Raw genomic sequence first — 16,173 nt, forward strand, 5'->3', positions numbered from 1 at the left:
TCATGAGGGCTACTTTGGTTCAAGTAGTACCGCCGAACGCCACTAGATAGCAGCTCCGTCCATTCTGCTGTTTTAGCGGGCTTCATTGTCGTCGAGTGTCGTTGCGTGACGTGTAGCGGCTTTGTCTTGTTTGTAACAGTTGTGTTTGTGTGTGATTCTGAGGAATTGTTTGGATTCAGTCTGTTTCTAGACATCTCAAAGAATTTTTGTATTATCGAAATATCCATTTTGCGTGATTATTGTGGCTGTTGTGCTCAAAAGTGTCTCCACCATCACAATCGTGAGGGTTAGGCATTGCTGCAGTTTTCACTTATTGAGGTTAGTTTTACTCAACTACTTTTTTTTCGCATTCTTGCATGCTGATTAATGCAATTATATGGTGTAATGTATTGGAACATTTTTAGATAATGAAGGGACTTACTGAGGAAGATATTTTGAAGTTGCTTCATGCATCAGACTCAGAAGTAAGTGATGAAGACGATTCTGAGAATTTGTTTGTGCCAGAAAATATTGATGCATCGAGTTCTGATTCTGATACAGATGAAATACCAGTTCAAAATGCATCAAAATCTTCAAGGAATATTAATCAACTCAAAGCAGACACTCTCAGTTCTCCACAAGTTATATAGAAGAAAAACCTATCAGGCAGAAAATATCTGAAGAAGAAGAAATTATTTAAAGCTAAGCATCACCCAGGACCATCGGACTTTTCTGGAATGCAGGTAAAATATATGCCTTCTCTCTGGGTTACTGTAATATACACTACTGGCCATTAAAATTACTACACCATGAAGATGACGTGCTACAGACGTGAAGTTTAACCGACAGGAAGAAGATGCTGTGATATGCAAATGATTAGCTTTTCAGAGCATTCACACAAGGTTGGCGCCGGTGGCGACACCTACAACGTGCTGACATGAGGAAAGTTTTCAACTGATTTCTCATACATAAACAGCAGTTGATCTGCATTGCCTGGTGAAACGTTGTTGTAATGCCTCCTGTAAGGAGGAGAAATTCGTACCATCCCATTTCTGTCTTTGATAAAGGTCAGATTGTAGCCTATCGTGATTGGGGACTATCGTATTGCGACATTGGTGCTCACGTTGGTCAAGATCCAATGACTGTTAGCAGAACATGGAATCAGTGCTGGATCCCAATGGCCTCGTATCACTAGCAGTTGAGATGACAGGCATCTTATCCGCATGGCTGTAACGGATCGTGCAGCCATGTCTCGATCCTTGAGTCAACAGATGGGGACGTTTGCAAGACAACCACGATCTGCACGAACAGTTTGACAATGTTTGCAGCAGCATGGAGATCATGGGTGCGGTTACCCTTGACGCTGCATCACAGACAGGAGTGCCTGCAATGCTGTACTCAACGATGAACCTGGGTGCACGAATGGCAAAACGTCATTTTTTCGGATGAATCCAGGTTCTGTTTACAGCATCATGATGGTCGCATCCATGTTTGGCGACATCGCAATGAACGCACATTGGAAGCGTGTATTCGTCATCGCCATACTGGCGTATCACCTGGAGTGATGGAATGGAGTGCCATTGGTTACACGTATTGGTCATCCCTTGTTCGCATTGATGGCACTTTGAACAGTGGACATTACATTTCAGATGTGTTACGACCCGTGGCTCTATCCTTCATTCGATCCCTGCGAAATCCTACATTTCAGCAGGATAATGCACGACCGCACGTTGCAGGTCCTGTACGGGCCTTTCTGGATGCAGAAAATGTTCAACTGCTGCCCTGGCCAGCACATTCTCCAGACCTCTCACCAATTGAAAACACCTGGTGAATGGTGGCCGAGCAACTGTATCGTCACAATATGCCAGTCACTACTCTTGATGAACTGTGATATTGTGTTGAAGTTACACGGGCAGCTGTACCTGTACATGCCACCCAAGCTCTGTTTGACTCAATGCCCAAGCGTATCGAGGCCTTTATTACGGCCAGAGGTGGTTGTTCTAGGTACTGATTTCTCATGATCTATGCACCCAAATTGCGTGAAAATGTAATCACATGTCAATTCAAGTATAATATATTTGTCCAATGAATACCCATTTGTCATCAGCATTTCTTCTTGGTGTAGGAATTTTAATGGCCAGTAGTGTATTTTGTTCTGTAAATGAAAATTTGGTCCATTGTAAGCTGTCTGTTCTGTTTTCAAATCAATTTTCTTTTCAATTTACAGATCCATTGCGTACTACTCTCCAATATTTTACCATGTTTTACAGATGAATTCTTTAAGACTGCTGAAGAACATACGAGTCAATATACTGTGTGGAAGCATGGAAAAAGCATTAAAACAGATGCAACAGAACTTAAGAAATTTGTAGCTGTCAACCTTATTATGGGTTGCATCAAACTTCCTCAACTGCAGCACTGAGTATGGCTGTACTCCAGTTTCGAGAATCATGTCAAGAAACAGGTTTGTGGCACTCAGAAATGCTTTTGCACATGGTTGATGCTTCCTCTGCCCCAGGTAATAATAATAAAGTGTGGAAAGTACAGCCAGTTCTTGATGCAGTAAGAAATGTGTGTCTGAGTCTTTCATGGGATCATGTTACTTATTCAGTTGATGAACAAATGATCAATTTACGGCTCGCTGCCCACTGAGGCAGTTTGTAAAAAACAAACCTCGACCAGTTGGTTTAAAGAACTTTGTACTTACTAAATCAGCTGGTCTTGTATTAGACTTTTAAATATATCAAGGTGATTCAACTCCTCTACGACTAAGGAGTGTGGATTATGCCCTTCTGTGATGTTAAGATTGGCACAAACTTTACCTCAAGAAAGCTTCATCTACTTTACATCATTGCCTTTACTGGAGAAATTGACTGAAATGAAACTCTATGGAAGTGGAACAATAATGGCCAACAGACTAAAGGGCTTGCCTCTCAGTGATGCAAGCAAGATGGTTCATGGACAGAGTATAGAACATGTTGCTGTAAACTGTGATTTAGTAGTTGTAGAGTGGAAAGACAGCAACAAAGTAATCATGGCTTCAAACTGCTGTGGCACCACACCGACTGAGCCTGTGCAACGTTGGTCCAAAATTGATAACAAACACATTGAAGTCGATTGTCCTTCTGTGGTGTGCAAATATAATCAAAACATGGATGGAGTTGACGTTTGTGACCAGCAGATGGAATGCTACAGAGCCTGGTTCAGAAGTATGAAATGGACATGGAAAGTAATTTTGCACTTTGTGGACCTTGCTGTGGTAAATGCATGGAACCAATACATGAGAAGCATCAAAAGAAATAATATTCCAAGAAAAGAACAGAAAGATTTGCTACACTTCAAATTAGAGGTAATGGATAATTTGCAATACCACATTATTTTATGTTTACATTAATGTTATTTGATATTGTGTTTTTTGATATAGATATATGAATTTATGTTATTTGATATTATCATATGTTTCTAGGTAGCAGAAGGACTGCTTGCAGTTCCACCTGAGGATAGAAGGGTGTTAAGTGAGACTGAACAAGAAGGAGACATACTTCCTGTGGCCAAAAGGTGTAAATTCTTTAATCAAACTGCAAAGCTTCCATGCAGTGACAAGCGCTATAATGGATATGAACATTTTCCAATTTCTGATGATATTCCAGCACCACACACTTGCAGATACGAGCCATGCAAAAGTCGCAGCAAAATGTGGTGCGAAAAGTGTAACGTGTACTTGTGCCTGTCGAAGGACAAGACATGTTTTAAGGAGTTTCATGTTCCTCCCAAACAGAAACAAAGAAGGCAAACATTCATTTAAAACAGCTACAACAAGAGTTTTGTACATTTTTGTATAGTTTTACAAGCACAATAAATGTTGTGTTCTCTAAAGTATTTTGTATTAGTATCTACCTGACCCTGACGATCGTGACAGTACCGCCCTGCCCCCCCCCCCCCCCCCCCCCGAATTTTGAACTCCAGAATTTTTTTCTTATTTTTCTAGTAACATTTAAGGCTAAACAAATATGGAAAAGCATTGGGAAATGAAATAACTTTTTGAAAAATCTTCAGGTCGTAAAGGGATACAAGTTTGCCATGCTCAGAAAACAACATTCGCCATGCCCCAGAGAGTATCTGGAATAGGTACAAACCGAATTGTGCCATTTTTATGCTTTAAGGGGTAACCAAATGGCCAAAGAATTCCACTGTTATCTGTATGATTGAGAACATTTTTGACCTTGTTGAACTGCAACCCATTGCTTGAAAGCCTATTAAAATAATTTCTAGATGTCTGTAATTTTGAGAAAATTAGCATGTTGTCCAAGTATGCAAAATGGCTGGCTGATGGCAGACCACTTCATTGACTAAGTGTTGCCATGCCTGATCAGCATTCTTTAGACCAGTTGGCATCCAGATGTACTTGAATAGTCTGAATGGTGTGATTATGGGTGTTTTTGGTGTGTCTGCTGGCGCCATGGGAATATGGCGGTAGGCATTCTTGAAACTGATCACTCTGAATATCTGTGTACCTGCCTGAGCTCCTGTTAAGTCCTGTATGTGGGGCACAGGGTAACAGTATGGAATTGTATGCACATTTAAAGTGCAGTACTCATTGGAAGGTTGTCAGGAACCATCCTTTTTCTTTGCAAATGTGAGGGACACCCCAACTGTCAGAGCCATGAATAACCCTCTGGTTAATAATTCCTCAAATTCTTTCTTTACCGCAGCACTTTTCCCTGGCGCTAATTTATGAGCTTTGAGGGCGGCTAATGAGCCCAGTGTAGTTGGAATGTGGTGTCAAGTGTTGTGTACAACACCAGGGAGAGAGCGGGTTGCTGTTCAAAGTCTGCAAAGGTAAACTGAAGAGAGAGTAGTGGGGAAGTGTCTACACTTGAACTCTGAATTTCAGCTTTTGCATTCTCCAGCTCTTTGATTCCTTCACAAATTTGAGAACATAACACTATTTTCTTTAGCTGACTTCAGTCTCTAATGGTCAATAACTTGTCAAGTAATTTATACACTGTTGCACAAAGTACCTTTCTCAATGAATCTTTAGTGTTGACAGCTGAGCCCATATAATCCAACTCAGCTGTCACAGCACATGAAGCAGATGTATGATTCGGTGCATGATGGCTGTTGGAAGAGCCTATATGCCCATAAACAATCTTTCCATTGGTACAGATTTGATCCTTGCAGTTCGAGACATCAGTGTTCAAATGATACGGCAAATTAGTGCCAAGAATGGCATCTGTGACATCAGCAATCAGAAAAGTCTGCTACAAATGTTTCTTGAAACCCCAAGGTCACCGCTTCGATACGCTTGCCAAAAGAAGGAATTTTTGAGATATTAGCTGTGGTGAGCCAGGAGGCAATTGGAGATCTTTCTTCTAGTCTCGCCAGAGGAACACTGACATCTGATCTAGACTTGATGAAATATATTTGTGAAACACAAGTGTCCTGGACATAGAAGCGACATGGTCAGCCAAGACTGTTAGTAGCACACTGTTGATTTGGCATTCCTGAGAAGGACACATGACCAGTGGTGGGAAAGACTCTACCTTCTTGAGTTGGATTGGCAGAAATTAACTCTGGGTCATATGAAGCAGTACATCCACTGTATAGTCTTGACATTCAAGATTAGGCACTCCAGTTCAGAGTAGCTGGTCATGCTGATTCCCACTTGCTGTTGTCATTTGTGAAGCTGCAAGGAGTTGTGCATTTTCTTCCCTGTATTCAGAATCGGAACTAATATCAATACCATTTGTGTAAACGGTTGTTGACATTGCAGTGAGGGTTGCACTGGCTTGTGTGCTGTGGGTTTCAATGACATTGTAGTTTCCTCGGACTGTTGCTGAAGAGCACTCAAGTCACGCTGGGGCGAGTGGATTCATTCACATGTGGGAGCTGCTGCCTTCTAGAGCATTCAGTGCAACTCAACATGTAATTCTATTACCAATTTGCAGGCCACCACCCAAGTCATCACGTAGGGGAGTAAGTTTAAATATGTTGAGGCGGGAACATCTGGCCTGTGTGACAAAGAAAGCGTTGGAAGTCCTGAGGCAGCAACCATCTAGTTTCACACGCAAAATGTTGACAGATTGATTCAGGACGATCATTGTATCACTCAGAGAGAAATTGCAGACACAACTGGCATTTCAAAAGGACGTGTGGGTCACATTGTTGCTTTGCTTGGCTATCGGAATATCTGGTTGTGGAAACAGAGTGTCGACTTCTTCTGAGACAGCTTCAGAAAACTTGTTCATCATTGGCAGAAATGTATCCAATTGGCTGGTGATTATGCAGAAAAGCGAATATTGGCAATTAAAGATCACATTCTAAGGGTTATTTCTGCATTTGATTTATTAAAATGTTTTCATCCAAATCCAATTAATGAAGGTGGATGTACTACTTTTCATTCAACTCTCATTTGGTCAGATACTGCTAACTGAGAATTCAAGTCCACAGTACTACTTGAAATCTCAGCACTTTTAATAGCAAAAGGCAATTGCCTGAACCACATTTGTGTTAATGTTGCCTTAGAAACTTAAGATACGCGAGTTCTAAGGCCTCCGATTTTTTTTCTAATTAACTACTCACCCGAAATCGATGAAACTGATGTTACTTCTCGACGTAATCGCCCTGCAGATGTACGCATTTTTCACAATGCTGACGCCATGATTCCATGGCAGCGGCGAGGGCTTCTTTAGGAGTCTGTTTTGACCACTGGAAAATCAGCTGATAGCTGACCACCAGCACGGCTGGTGAATGTGCGGCCACGGAGAGTGTCTTTCATTGTCGGAAAAAGCCAAAAGTCACTAGGAGCCAGGTCAGGTGAGTAGGGAGCATGAGGAATCACTTCAAAGTTGTTATCACGAAGAAACTGTTGCGTAACGTTAGCTCGATATGCGGGTGCGTTGTCTTGGTGAAACAGCACACGCGCAGCCCTTCCCAGACGTTTTTGTTGCAGTGCAGGAAGGAATTTGTTCTTCAAAACATTTTAGTAGGATGCACCTGTTACCATAGTGCCCTTTGGTATGCAATGGGTAATGATTACGCCTTCGCTGCCCCAGAACATGGACACCATCATTTTTTCAGCACTGGCGGTTACCCGAAATTTTTTTGGTGGCGGTGAATCTGTGTGCTTCCATTGAGGTGACTGGCGCTTTGTTTCTGGATTGAAAAATGGCATCCACTTCTCATCCATTGTCACAACTGACGAAAAGAAAGTCCCATTCATGCTGTCGTTGCACGTCAACATTGCTTGGCAACATGCCACACGGGCAGCCATGTGGTCGTCTGTCAGCATTCGTGGCACCCACCTGGATGACACTTTTCGCATTTTCATGTCATCATGCAGAATTGTGTGCACAGAACCCACAGAAATGCCAACTCTGGAGGCGATCTGTTCAACAGTCATTCGGCGATCCCCCAAAACAATTCTCTCCACTTTCTCGATCATGTCGTCAGACCAGCTTGTGCGAGCCCAAGGTTGTTTCGGTTTGTTGTCACATGATGTTCTGCCTTCATTAAACTGTTGCTCCCACGAACGCACTTTCGACACATCCATAACTCCATCACCACAATTCTCCTTCAACTGTCGATGAATTTCAGTTGGTTTCACACCACGCAAATTCAGAAAACAAATGATTGCACGTTGTTCAAGTAAGGAAAACGTCGCCATTTTAAGTATTTAAAACAGTTCTCATTCTCGCTGCTGGCGGTAAAATTCCATCTGCCATACGTTGCTGCCATCTCTGGGACGTATTGACAATGAACGCGGCCTCATTTTAAAACAATGCACATGTTTCTATCTCTTTCCAGTCCGGAGAAAAAAAATCGGAGCCCTTAGAACTTGAATACACCTCGTAGTTACTAGCATTTGTAGGTGACACCAGAATTCAGATGGAGATTTATCACCAATAACATAACTTTCGAAAACTTGTTGAACACATAGGGCACTTAATTTGTAAACACAGTGGAATATGCTTATTTATTTATTTATTCTCCATGGACAAATATGAGGATTTGTTTTGGATAGTTTACATATTGATCATTTCCCCTTAAACATTATGGGAAACAATTATATACAATAGGCCTACAGATAAAAAATTAAGTTGCTTTTTTTGGTACATGTAAATACTATTTATACAAATGAACGTGTTCTACTCCTCTGAGAGGAATTCCTTAATACTATAAATACACTTATTGTTGAAGAACTCTTTCAAGGCAATTTCAAGGCAGCTTCCACTTAAGCTTTTTAATTTTTTTGGAAGTTTGTTATACAATTTTATCCCCATGTAATAGGGGCTCTTGTCTACACTTTTTGTATTATTTATTTCCAGGTGATAATCACGTCCCTCCTAGTATTGTAAATGTGCACTTCTCTATTTAGATGATTGTACTGCTTGTATTTTAGCATCAGCTGAACAGTTTTATAAATATACAGGGTGTTACAAAAAGGTACGGCCAAACTTTCAGGAAACATTCCTCACACACAAAGAAAGAAAATATGTTATGTGGACATGTGTCCGGAAACGCTTACTTTCCATGTTAAAGCTCATTTTATTACTTCTCTTCAAATCACATTAATCATGGAATGGAAACTCACAGCAACAGAACGTACCAGCATGACTTCAAACACTTTGTTACAGGAAATGTTCAAAATGTCCTCCATTAGCGAGGATACATGCATCTACCCTCCGTCGCATGGAATCCCTGATGCACTGATGCAGCCCTGGAGAATGGCGTATTGTATCACAGCCATCCACAATACGAGCACGAAGAGTATCTACATTTGGTACCGGGGATGCGTAGACAAGAGCTTTCAAATGCCCCCATAAATGAAAGTCAAGAGGGTTGAGGTCAGGAGAGTGTGGAGGCCATGGAATTGGTCCGCCTCTACGAATCCATCGGTCACCGAAACTGTTGTTGAGAAGCGTACGAACACTTCGACTGAAATGTGCAGGAGCTCCATCGTGCATGAACCACATGTTGTGTGGTACTTGTAAAGGCACATGTACTAGCAGCACAGGTAGAGTATCCCGTATGATATCATGATAACGTGCTCCATTGAGCGTAGGTGGAAGAACATGGGGCCCAATCAAGACATCACCAACAATGCCTGCCCAAACATTCACAGAAAATCTGTGTTGATGACGTGATTGCACAATTGCGTGCGGATTCTCGTCAGCCCACACATGTTGATTGTGAAAATTTACAAGTTGATCATCAGAATTCGAGGAATTACAGTACATACTGACGAAACTAAAATGAGCTCTAACATGGAAATTAAGCATTTCTGGACACATGTCCACATAACATCTTTTCTTTATTTGTGTGTGAGGAATGTTTCCTGAAAGTTTGGCTGTACCTTTTTGTAACACCCTGTATAGTGGTGGGAGTGTTAGTAGTTTCTTAATTTTGAAAATTGCTTTGCAGGACTCATTATATCTAAGCTTACACATGATCCTATCTGTATTTTTTTGTAGGTTGAATACCCTATTTACATGCTTGGCAGCAGCACATCCCCATACTTCAATTCCATATGTGAGGTATGGATACACTAAAGCATAGCAGATTATACTCATTTCTCATATTTAAGAAATTCTGACATTGCTCACATTGCATAAATTGATTTGCTTAGTTTTTGGCATAAGAAATCGATATGATGCTCCCAAGAGAGATGCTGGTCCAACATTACACCAAGGAGGGAAGTTTTATCTTTCAATTTTATTTCTGAACCATTGTCAGACACTACACTCCATTGCATTTCATCTTGTTGTTGGTGTCTTTGAAATTCCATTAGATTTGTTTTATTGATGATTAAGCTTAAGTAATTGTTTTGGAAGTAATTCTTCAATCCAAATAAGACACCAGAACAATTTTGGGCCAAATCATTCTCGTTGGTTCCCTAGTTAACAACGGTTGTGTCATCCACATGGTTAAGTATCTTGCTGTTGTGTTCTGTGGGCAGATCATTAACATATAGTATGAACAATAAAGGACCCAGAACTGACCCTTGGAGCACACCATACTTTACTATAACTGGACTGGAGTTGTATTTCTTAATAACGTTGCCCACTTTGTCTGTAACTTGTGTGATCTGATATCTGTCTTGTAGGTATGACTGTATGAGACCTTTGGCTATTCCTCTGATATCATAAGTTTCCAGTTTCTCAAGTAGCAGCTCATGAGATACTGTGTCAAATGCATGTGATAAATCTAGGATCAAACATACCATCCTTTCTTTTTCATCTAATTTCATAAGTATCATACATAATACATCACATATGGCCTTTCCTAATAGCCTTTCCTAAAACCATGTTCGGTTTCTCATAGCAATTTTTCTTTGACAAGATAGTTTTCTAACCATAGTGAAATAATCTTTTCTAATACTTTGCTTAGGAATGGAATTAAGCTAATGGGTCAGTAGTTTTCGACTTTGTTGATACTACCTTTTTTGTGCAATGGCTTGACTATTGTATATTTTACTTCAGATGGAAGCACACCTTTATTCAAACTTTCATTGAAGAGGTAGACCAGAACAGGTATGATTGAATGTTTGCATCATTTTAATATAATGGAGGAGATTTCATCTCATCACGTAGAGAATTTGTATTGCATTTTATTTATGATTCCCTCTACTTCAGTTGTATCTGTTTCATACATAAACACTGACTTTTCTACCTGGTAAGAAATTCTGTAGTCATCAGTGTCAGAGGTCACACACATGTTACCTGAATTTATAAAGTGGGTATTAAAAACATTGCTGATCATATATGGATCTGAAATATTTACATTATCAGTTGTTAGTTGGATAAGGTGTAAACAGAGGGCGCGTTATGAATTGTGTCTGATAATAAAAATAAAAAAAAAAAAGAATAATAAAAAAAAGAATTTGATTGTCTAAAGCAGTGATGATCAGGATGAATTGCAGAATTTGTCACATACACCAGAGACCACAAACAAAAGTTTCATTATTTTGAGTCATAGATCTGACTGCTGACATGTACTGCAGAACAACAATTTTTCTTTGAGGCATGGAAGATGCTGTCCTGTAGCAGAACTGGATTGTACATAATGAACACAATTATCGCAGGTATTTTGGAGATTGTAATACTCAAATAACTCACTGCATATGTGAAACGTATTCAGTTTTCTACACTTTGTTGCAAAGTTGGTCAGATAAAACAGACCAGTTGGCAAGTAATTAGTAAATGTATTGTGTATTTTCAACGAATTAGGATGAATACTGTACTGCAAAGATCTTTGTATTACCAAGTGAAGAAAACACAGTTATTGTTGTATTTATTATTTTTGTGGTGGTATTCAAAATGTATTAGATAACAAATGTAAAAATTGCAATGAAAATGTGCTAGGTACAAATACCTTTACATAATGTTGAAGAAATTTGAGATTCTGGGTATGAAGCATTGTCTATGCAAATAAAACCACATATCTACACAAGATGGGAATGTATTTCTGTTAAGCTGTTGTCACATGCATATGTCCACACAAACACACATTTGGACTTCAACTAATCAGCTTTCCAAAATTGTAAAACCTTAATTGTGGTAGTAGCGATGCGAGTCTGTGTTGTAATAGATTTTGTGGTGTCAAGTCTGTGTTACAGGATGCTAAAATCTTGTAAAAAGTTTTCTGAAGTTAAATTCTTAATTTGAGATACTTTATTTCATAGTTAGCATGTCACATATTGTCTAGCATTGTGCAAAGAAATGGACCATAGCGAACATCTTTAATAGAAAAGCTATAAAATCAGAAGTTACACCACCATTTATTTTGATGGCAGATATGAAGATGATCAGGGCCTACTTAGGCAGGTGCAACGTGTGCAGCTACACAGGGTGGCAAAATTTTGGGAGCAGCAAAATGCTTCAGTAATTTATTGGCAAAGTGTTGAGGAATATTTGTACCTGTCATTTGACTCATAGTTTACTACTAGTCCACTTGTTTAATGTATTCCGTGTACGAGCACACTAAGGCTCTGTCAAACACGGAGCACGCAACCTGCGTGGGCTCCTGTTGCAGACCCTTTGTTGCATGCTACAGCACTGTCTTGGTCAAACAGGAGGCGGGCGCCTCCACTTGACCGCCCTTGCTTGAGGCAAGTCGTGATTTTCTTAAGTCCTTGGAGGGCAAGTGTGCACAAGGTGGCAGCAGAAACAAAAACACTGATTGAGTTCTTGCATGCAAATGTATTTTTGTATGTTATAAGATACTGTGATTATAAAAAGTGATGAAAAAAGGGCAACAAGGAAGAAAATTCATGCAAGTGTATATTAGTATGGTGTTTGCTTTGTTTATAAATAAATGCGCAGTTGCTTGATATAGTAACAGATAAATATTGTAGTCACAGTTCAGTTGAAATAATAATGTTCTTACACAAATCGGTGGTGTCATTATAGTACAATTTAAGCTACAAATATGCCACTTTGACATCAGCTTTTATAGTATTCATTGTAAGTCTACAGGCTTAAAAAGAATCATCACTCTTGAGCAAATATACTGAAGGCATTTTTCACCACATGACAGCTCCTACAGATTTGTCTATTGGAAACTGTTTTTGCAAGATCTTCTGGGTACTCTGATCTGTGGAAAGAGTTCATCTGATAAGTTTGTAATTTAAAACCTTATCACTTATCACCACATGAGCGATGAACATGTTTGTCCCCAGCAATAGTTTCAGAGGCAAAATACATGGAATAATGCAGAGTTTTCACAACTTGTGCTGTCACAGTGTGTACAATATCTTTCCATGTTGATAACAATGAAGTTGTAATCACGATCAATAACTGCAAGCATGGCAATTGAAAACAAATTCTTGTAATAAAAATAATGTGACCCACTGTTGTTAGGGCTTTCATTCTAACATGCTTCCCATCTAAGATGTCAGTGCAATTTGGAAATTGTCACCATTCCATATCCCATCTCACTTTTCTTCCAGATTTCCTCTGCTGGTTGGGGTAAATACAGTGGTTGTAAAATGTACAGTTCTTGACACACATTTGATTAAGCTGGAGACAGCAGTCCTTTCCATGTGGAATTAAAAAGCGATGGTAAAGTATGAATAACCAGTGGCAAAATACCTGAAGTAAAATGTACTATTTGTTAGTAGCCTAATACATGCACCATATGAAATAAAATAACTTCATATGTAAGACATTTCCAGGGGCAGATGTGGACTCTGACCACAATCTATTGGTTATGAACTGTAGATTAAAACTAAAGAAACTGCAAAAAGGTGGGAATTTAAGGAAATGGGACCTGGATAAACTGAAAGAACCAGAGGTTATAGAGAGTTTCAGGGAGAGCATAAGGGAACAATTGACAGGAATGGGGGAAAGAACTACAGTAGAAGAAGAATGGGTAGCTTTGAGGGATGAAGTAGTGAAGGCAGCAGAGGATCAAGTAGGTAAAAAGACCAGGGCTAATAGAAATCCTTGGGTAACAAAAGAAATATTGAATTTAATTGATGAAAGGAGAAAATATAAAAATGCAGTAAATGAAGCAGGCAAATAGGAATACAAACGTCTCAAAAATGAGATCGACAGGAAGTGCAAATTGGCTAAGCAGGGATGGCTAGAGGACAAATGTAAGGATGCAGAGGCTTCTCTCACAAGGGGTAAGATAGATACTGCCTACAGGAAAATTAGAGAGACCTTTGAAGAAAAGAGAACCACTTGTATGAGTATCTAGAGCTCAGATGGAAACCCAGTTCTAAGCAAAAAAGGGAAAGCAGAAAGGTGGAAGGAGTATATAGAGGGTCTATACAAGGGCGATGTACTTGAGGACAATATTATGGAAATGGAAGAGGATGTAGATGAAGATGAAATGGGAGATATGATACTGCGTGAAGAGTTCAACAGAGCACTGAAAGATCTAAGTCGAAACAAGGCCCCAGGGGTAGACAACATTCCATTAGAACTACTGACAGCCTTGGGAAAGCCAGTCCTGACAAAACTCTACCATCTGGTGAGCAAGATGTATGAGACAGGCGAAATACCCTCACACTTCAAGAAGACTATAATAATTCCAATTCCAAAGAAAGCATGTGTTGACAGATGTGAAAATTACCGAACTATCAGTTTAATAAGTCACAGCTGCAAAATACTAACGCGAATTCTTTACAGACGAATGGAAAAACTGGTAGAAGCGGACCTCGGAGAAGATCAGTTTGGATTCCATAGAAATGTTGGAACACGTGAGGCAATACTGACCTTACGACATAGCTTAGAAGCTAGATTAAGGAAAGGCAAACCTACATTTCTAGCATTTGTAGACTTAGAGAAAGCTTTTGACAATGTTGACTGGAATAATCTCTCTCAAATTCTGAAGGTGGCAGGGGTAAAATACAGGGAGCGAAAGGCTATTTACAATTTGTACAGAAACCAGATGGCAGTTATAAGAGTCGAGGGGCATGAAAGGGAAGCAGCGGTTGGGAAGGGAGTGAGACAGGGTTGTAGCCTGTCCCCAATGTTATTCAATCTGTATATTGAGCAAGCAGTAAAGGAAACAAAAGAAAAATTCGGAGTAGGAATTGAAATCCATGGAGAAGAAATAAAAACGTTGAGGTTCGCCGATGACATTGTAATTCTGTCGGAGACAGCAAAGGACTTGGAAGAGCAGTTGAATGGAATGGATAGTGTCTTGAAAGGAGGATATAAGATGAACATCAACAAAAGCAAAACGAGGATAATGGAATGTAGTCGGGTGATGCTGAGGGAATTAGATTAGGAAATGAGACACTTAAAGTAGTAAAGGAGTTTTGCTATTTGGGGAGCAAAATAACTGATGATGGTCGAAGTAGAGAGGACATAAAATGTAGACTGGCAATGGCAAGGAAAGTGTTTTTGAGGAAGAGAAATTTGTTAACGTCGAGTATAGATTTAAGTGCCAGGAAGTCATTTCTGAAAGTATTTGTATTGAGTGTAGCCATGTATGGAAGTGAAACCTGGACAATAATAGTTTGGACAAGAAGAGAATAGAAGCTTTTGAAATGTGGTGCTACAGAAGAATGCTGAAGATTAGATGGGTAGATCACATAACTAATGAGGAGGTATTGAATAGAATTGGGGAGAAGAGGAGTTTGTGGCACAACTTGACTAGAAGAAGGGACCGGTTGGTAGGACATGTTCTGAGGCATCAAGGGATCACCAATTTAGTATTGGAGGGCAGCGTGGAGGGTAAAAATCGTAGAGGGAGACCAAGAGATGAATACACTAAGCAGATTCAGAGGGATGTAGGTTGCAGTAGTTACTGGGAGATGAAGAAGCTTCCACAGGATAGAGTAGCATGGAGAGCTGCATCAAACCAGTCTCAGGACTGAAGACCATAACAACAACAACAACAACAACAACTTCATATGGGCTTGACTGACAGGTGAGGCTATTCAAGCAAAGTGGGAGAATCTGTGGGACTTCTATAGCAAATACCTACAATCCATAAAGGCAGGTACAGGTTCAGCCAAGAAGTATCAGATCTGGCCATAGGCAAGTCATTTGGAGTTTCTTCCTGATGCACTGTCATCATATCATACAGCGTCAAATCTTGAAGAATCAGAGGAACCATTTCCTGACAATGGGGATCAAGAAGGAGAAGCATAATTAAATCTGTGTGGGATGTCAGTTCATCTGGCGAAAAAACCAAAATGAGAAGAAATAAATGAAGACGTAGCAGCAGTCATGAATTATCAACACACTAGAGCCAGTAATGGGACAGAGAAGCATGAGCTTGGCCATATGGCAACTCATTTTTGAATTATATGCTCTTTTTCAAGACATTCCCAGCTTGAACATAAACTCACATAAAATGCAGCTGACACAGTATTTGGAGAGCTTGTGATATTAAACAATGAAACACTATCACATCCCCCACTGTCTTTGCATCACCCATCTTGGTGGTGTCAAAACATAGTGCTGATACTATAACAGCCGGCCGCTGTGGCCAAGCGGTTCTAGGCGCTTCAGTCCAGAACTGCATTGCTGCTACGGTTGCAGGTTCAAATCCTGCCTCGGGCATGGATGTGTGTGATGTTCTTAGGTTCATTAGGTTTAAGTAGTGGACTGATGACCTCAGATGTCCCATAGTGCTTAGAGCCATTTCAACCATTTGATACTATAACATAAAATCAAGTCACCATTGCAATTTTGAAACTAGGGGAATCTTCCAATGACTTGTTTAGTGCCAGAG

General features: G+C 40.0%; 1 protein-coding gene across 1 annotated transcript; it reads left to right on the top strand.

Moving 5' to 3' along the window:
• The first annotated feature begins 390 nt into the window (after window positions 1-390).
• On the top strand, window positions 391-3,855 carry LOC126234250 (piggyBac transposable element-derived protein 2-like). Its single transcript, XM_049942942.1, has 3 exons — window positions 391-722; window positions 2,207-3,328; window positions 3,446-3,855. Exons 2-3 carry the CDS (start codon window positions 2,777-2,779, stop codon window positions 3,782-3,784), a joined length of 891 nt encoding a protein of 296 aa, XP_049798899.1. The 5' UTR covers window positions 391-722; window positions 2,207-2,776; the 3' UTR covers window positions 3,785-3,855.
• The last annotated feature ends 12,318 nt before the right edge of the window (window positions 3,856-16,173 follow it).

This window comes from Schistocerca nitens, chromosome 2 (assembly GCF_023898315.1).
Source record: "Schistocerca nitens isolate TAMUIC-IGC-003100 chromosome 2, iqSchNite1.1, whole genome shotgun sequence".
In the NCBI taxonomy this organism is placed as follows: Eukaryota; Metazoa; Arthropoda; class Insecta; order Orthoptera; family Acrididae; genus Schistocerca; species Schistocerca nitens.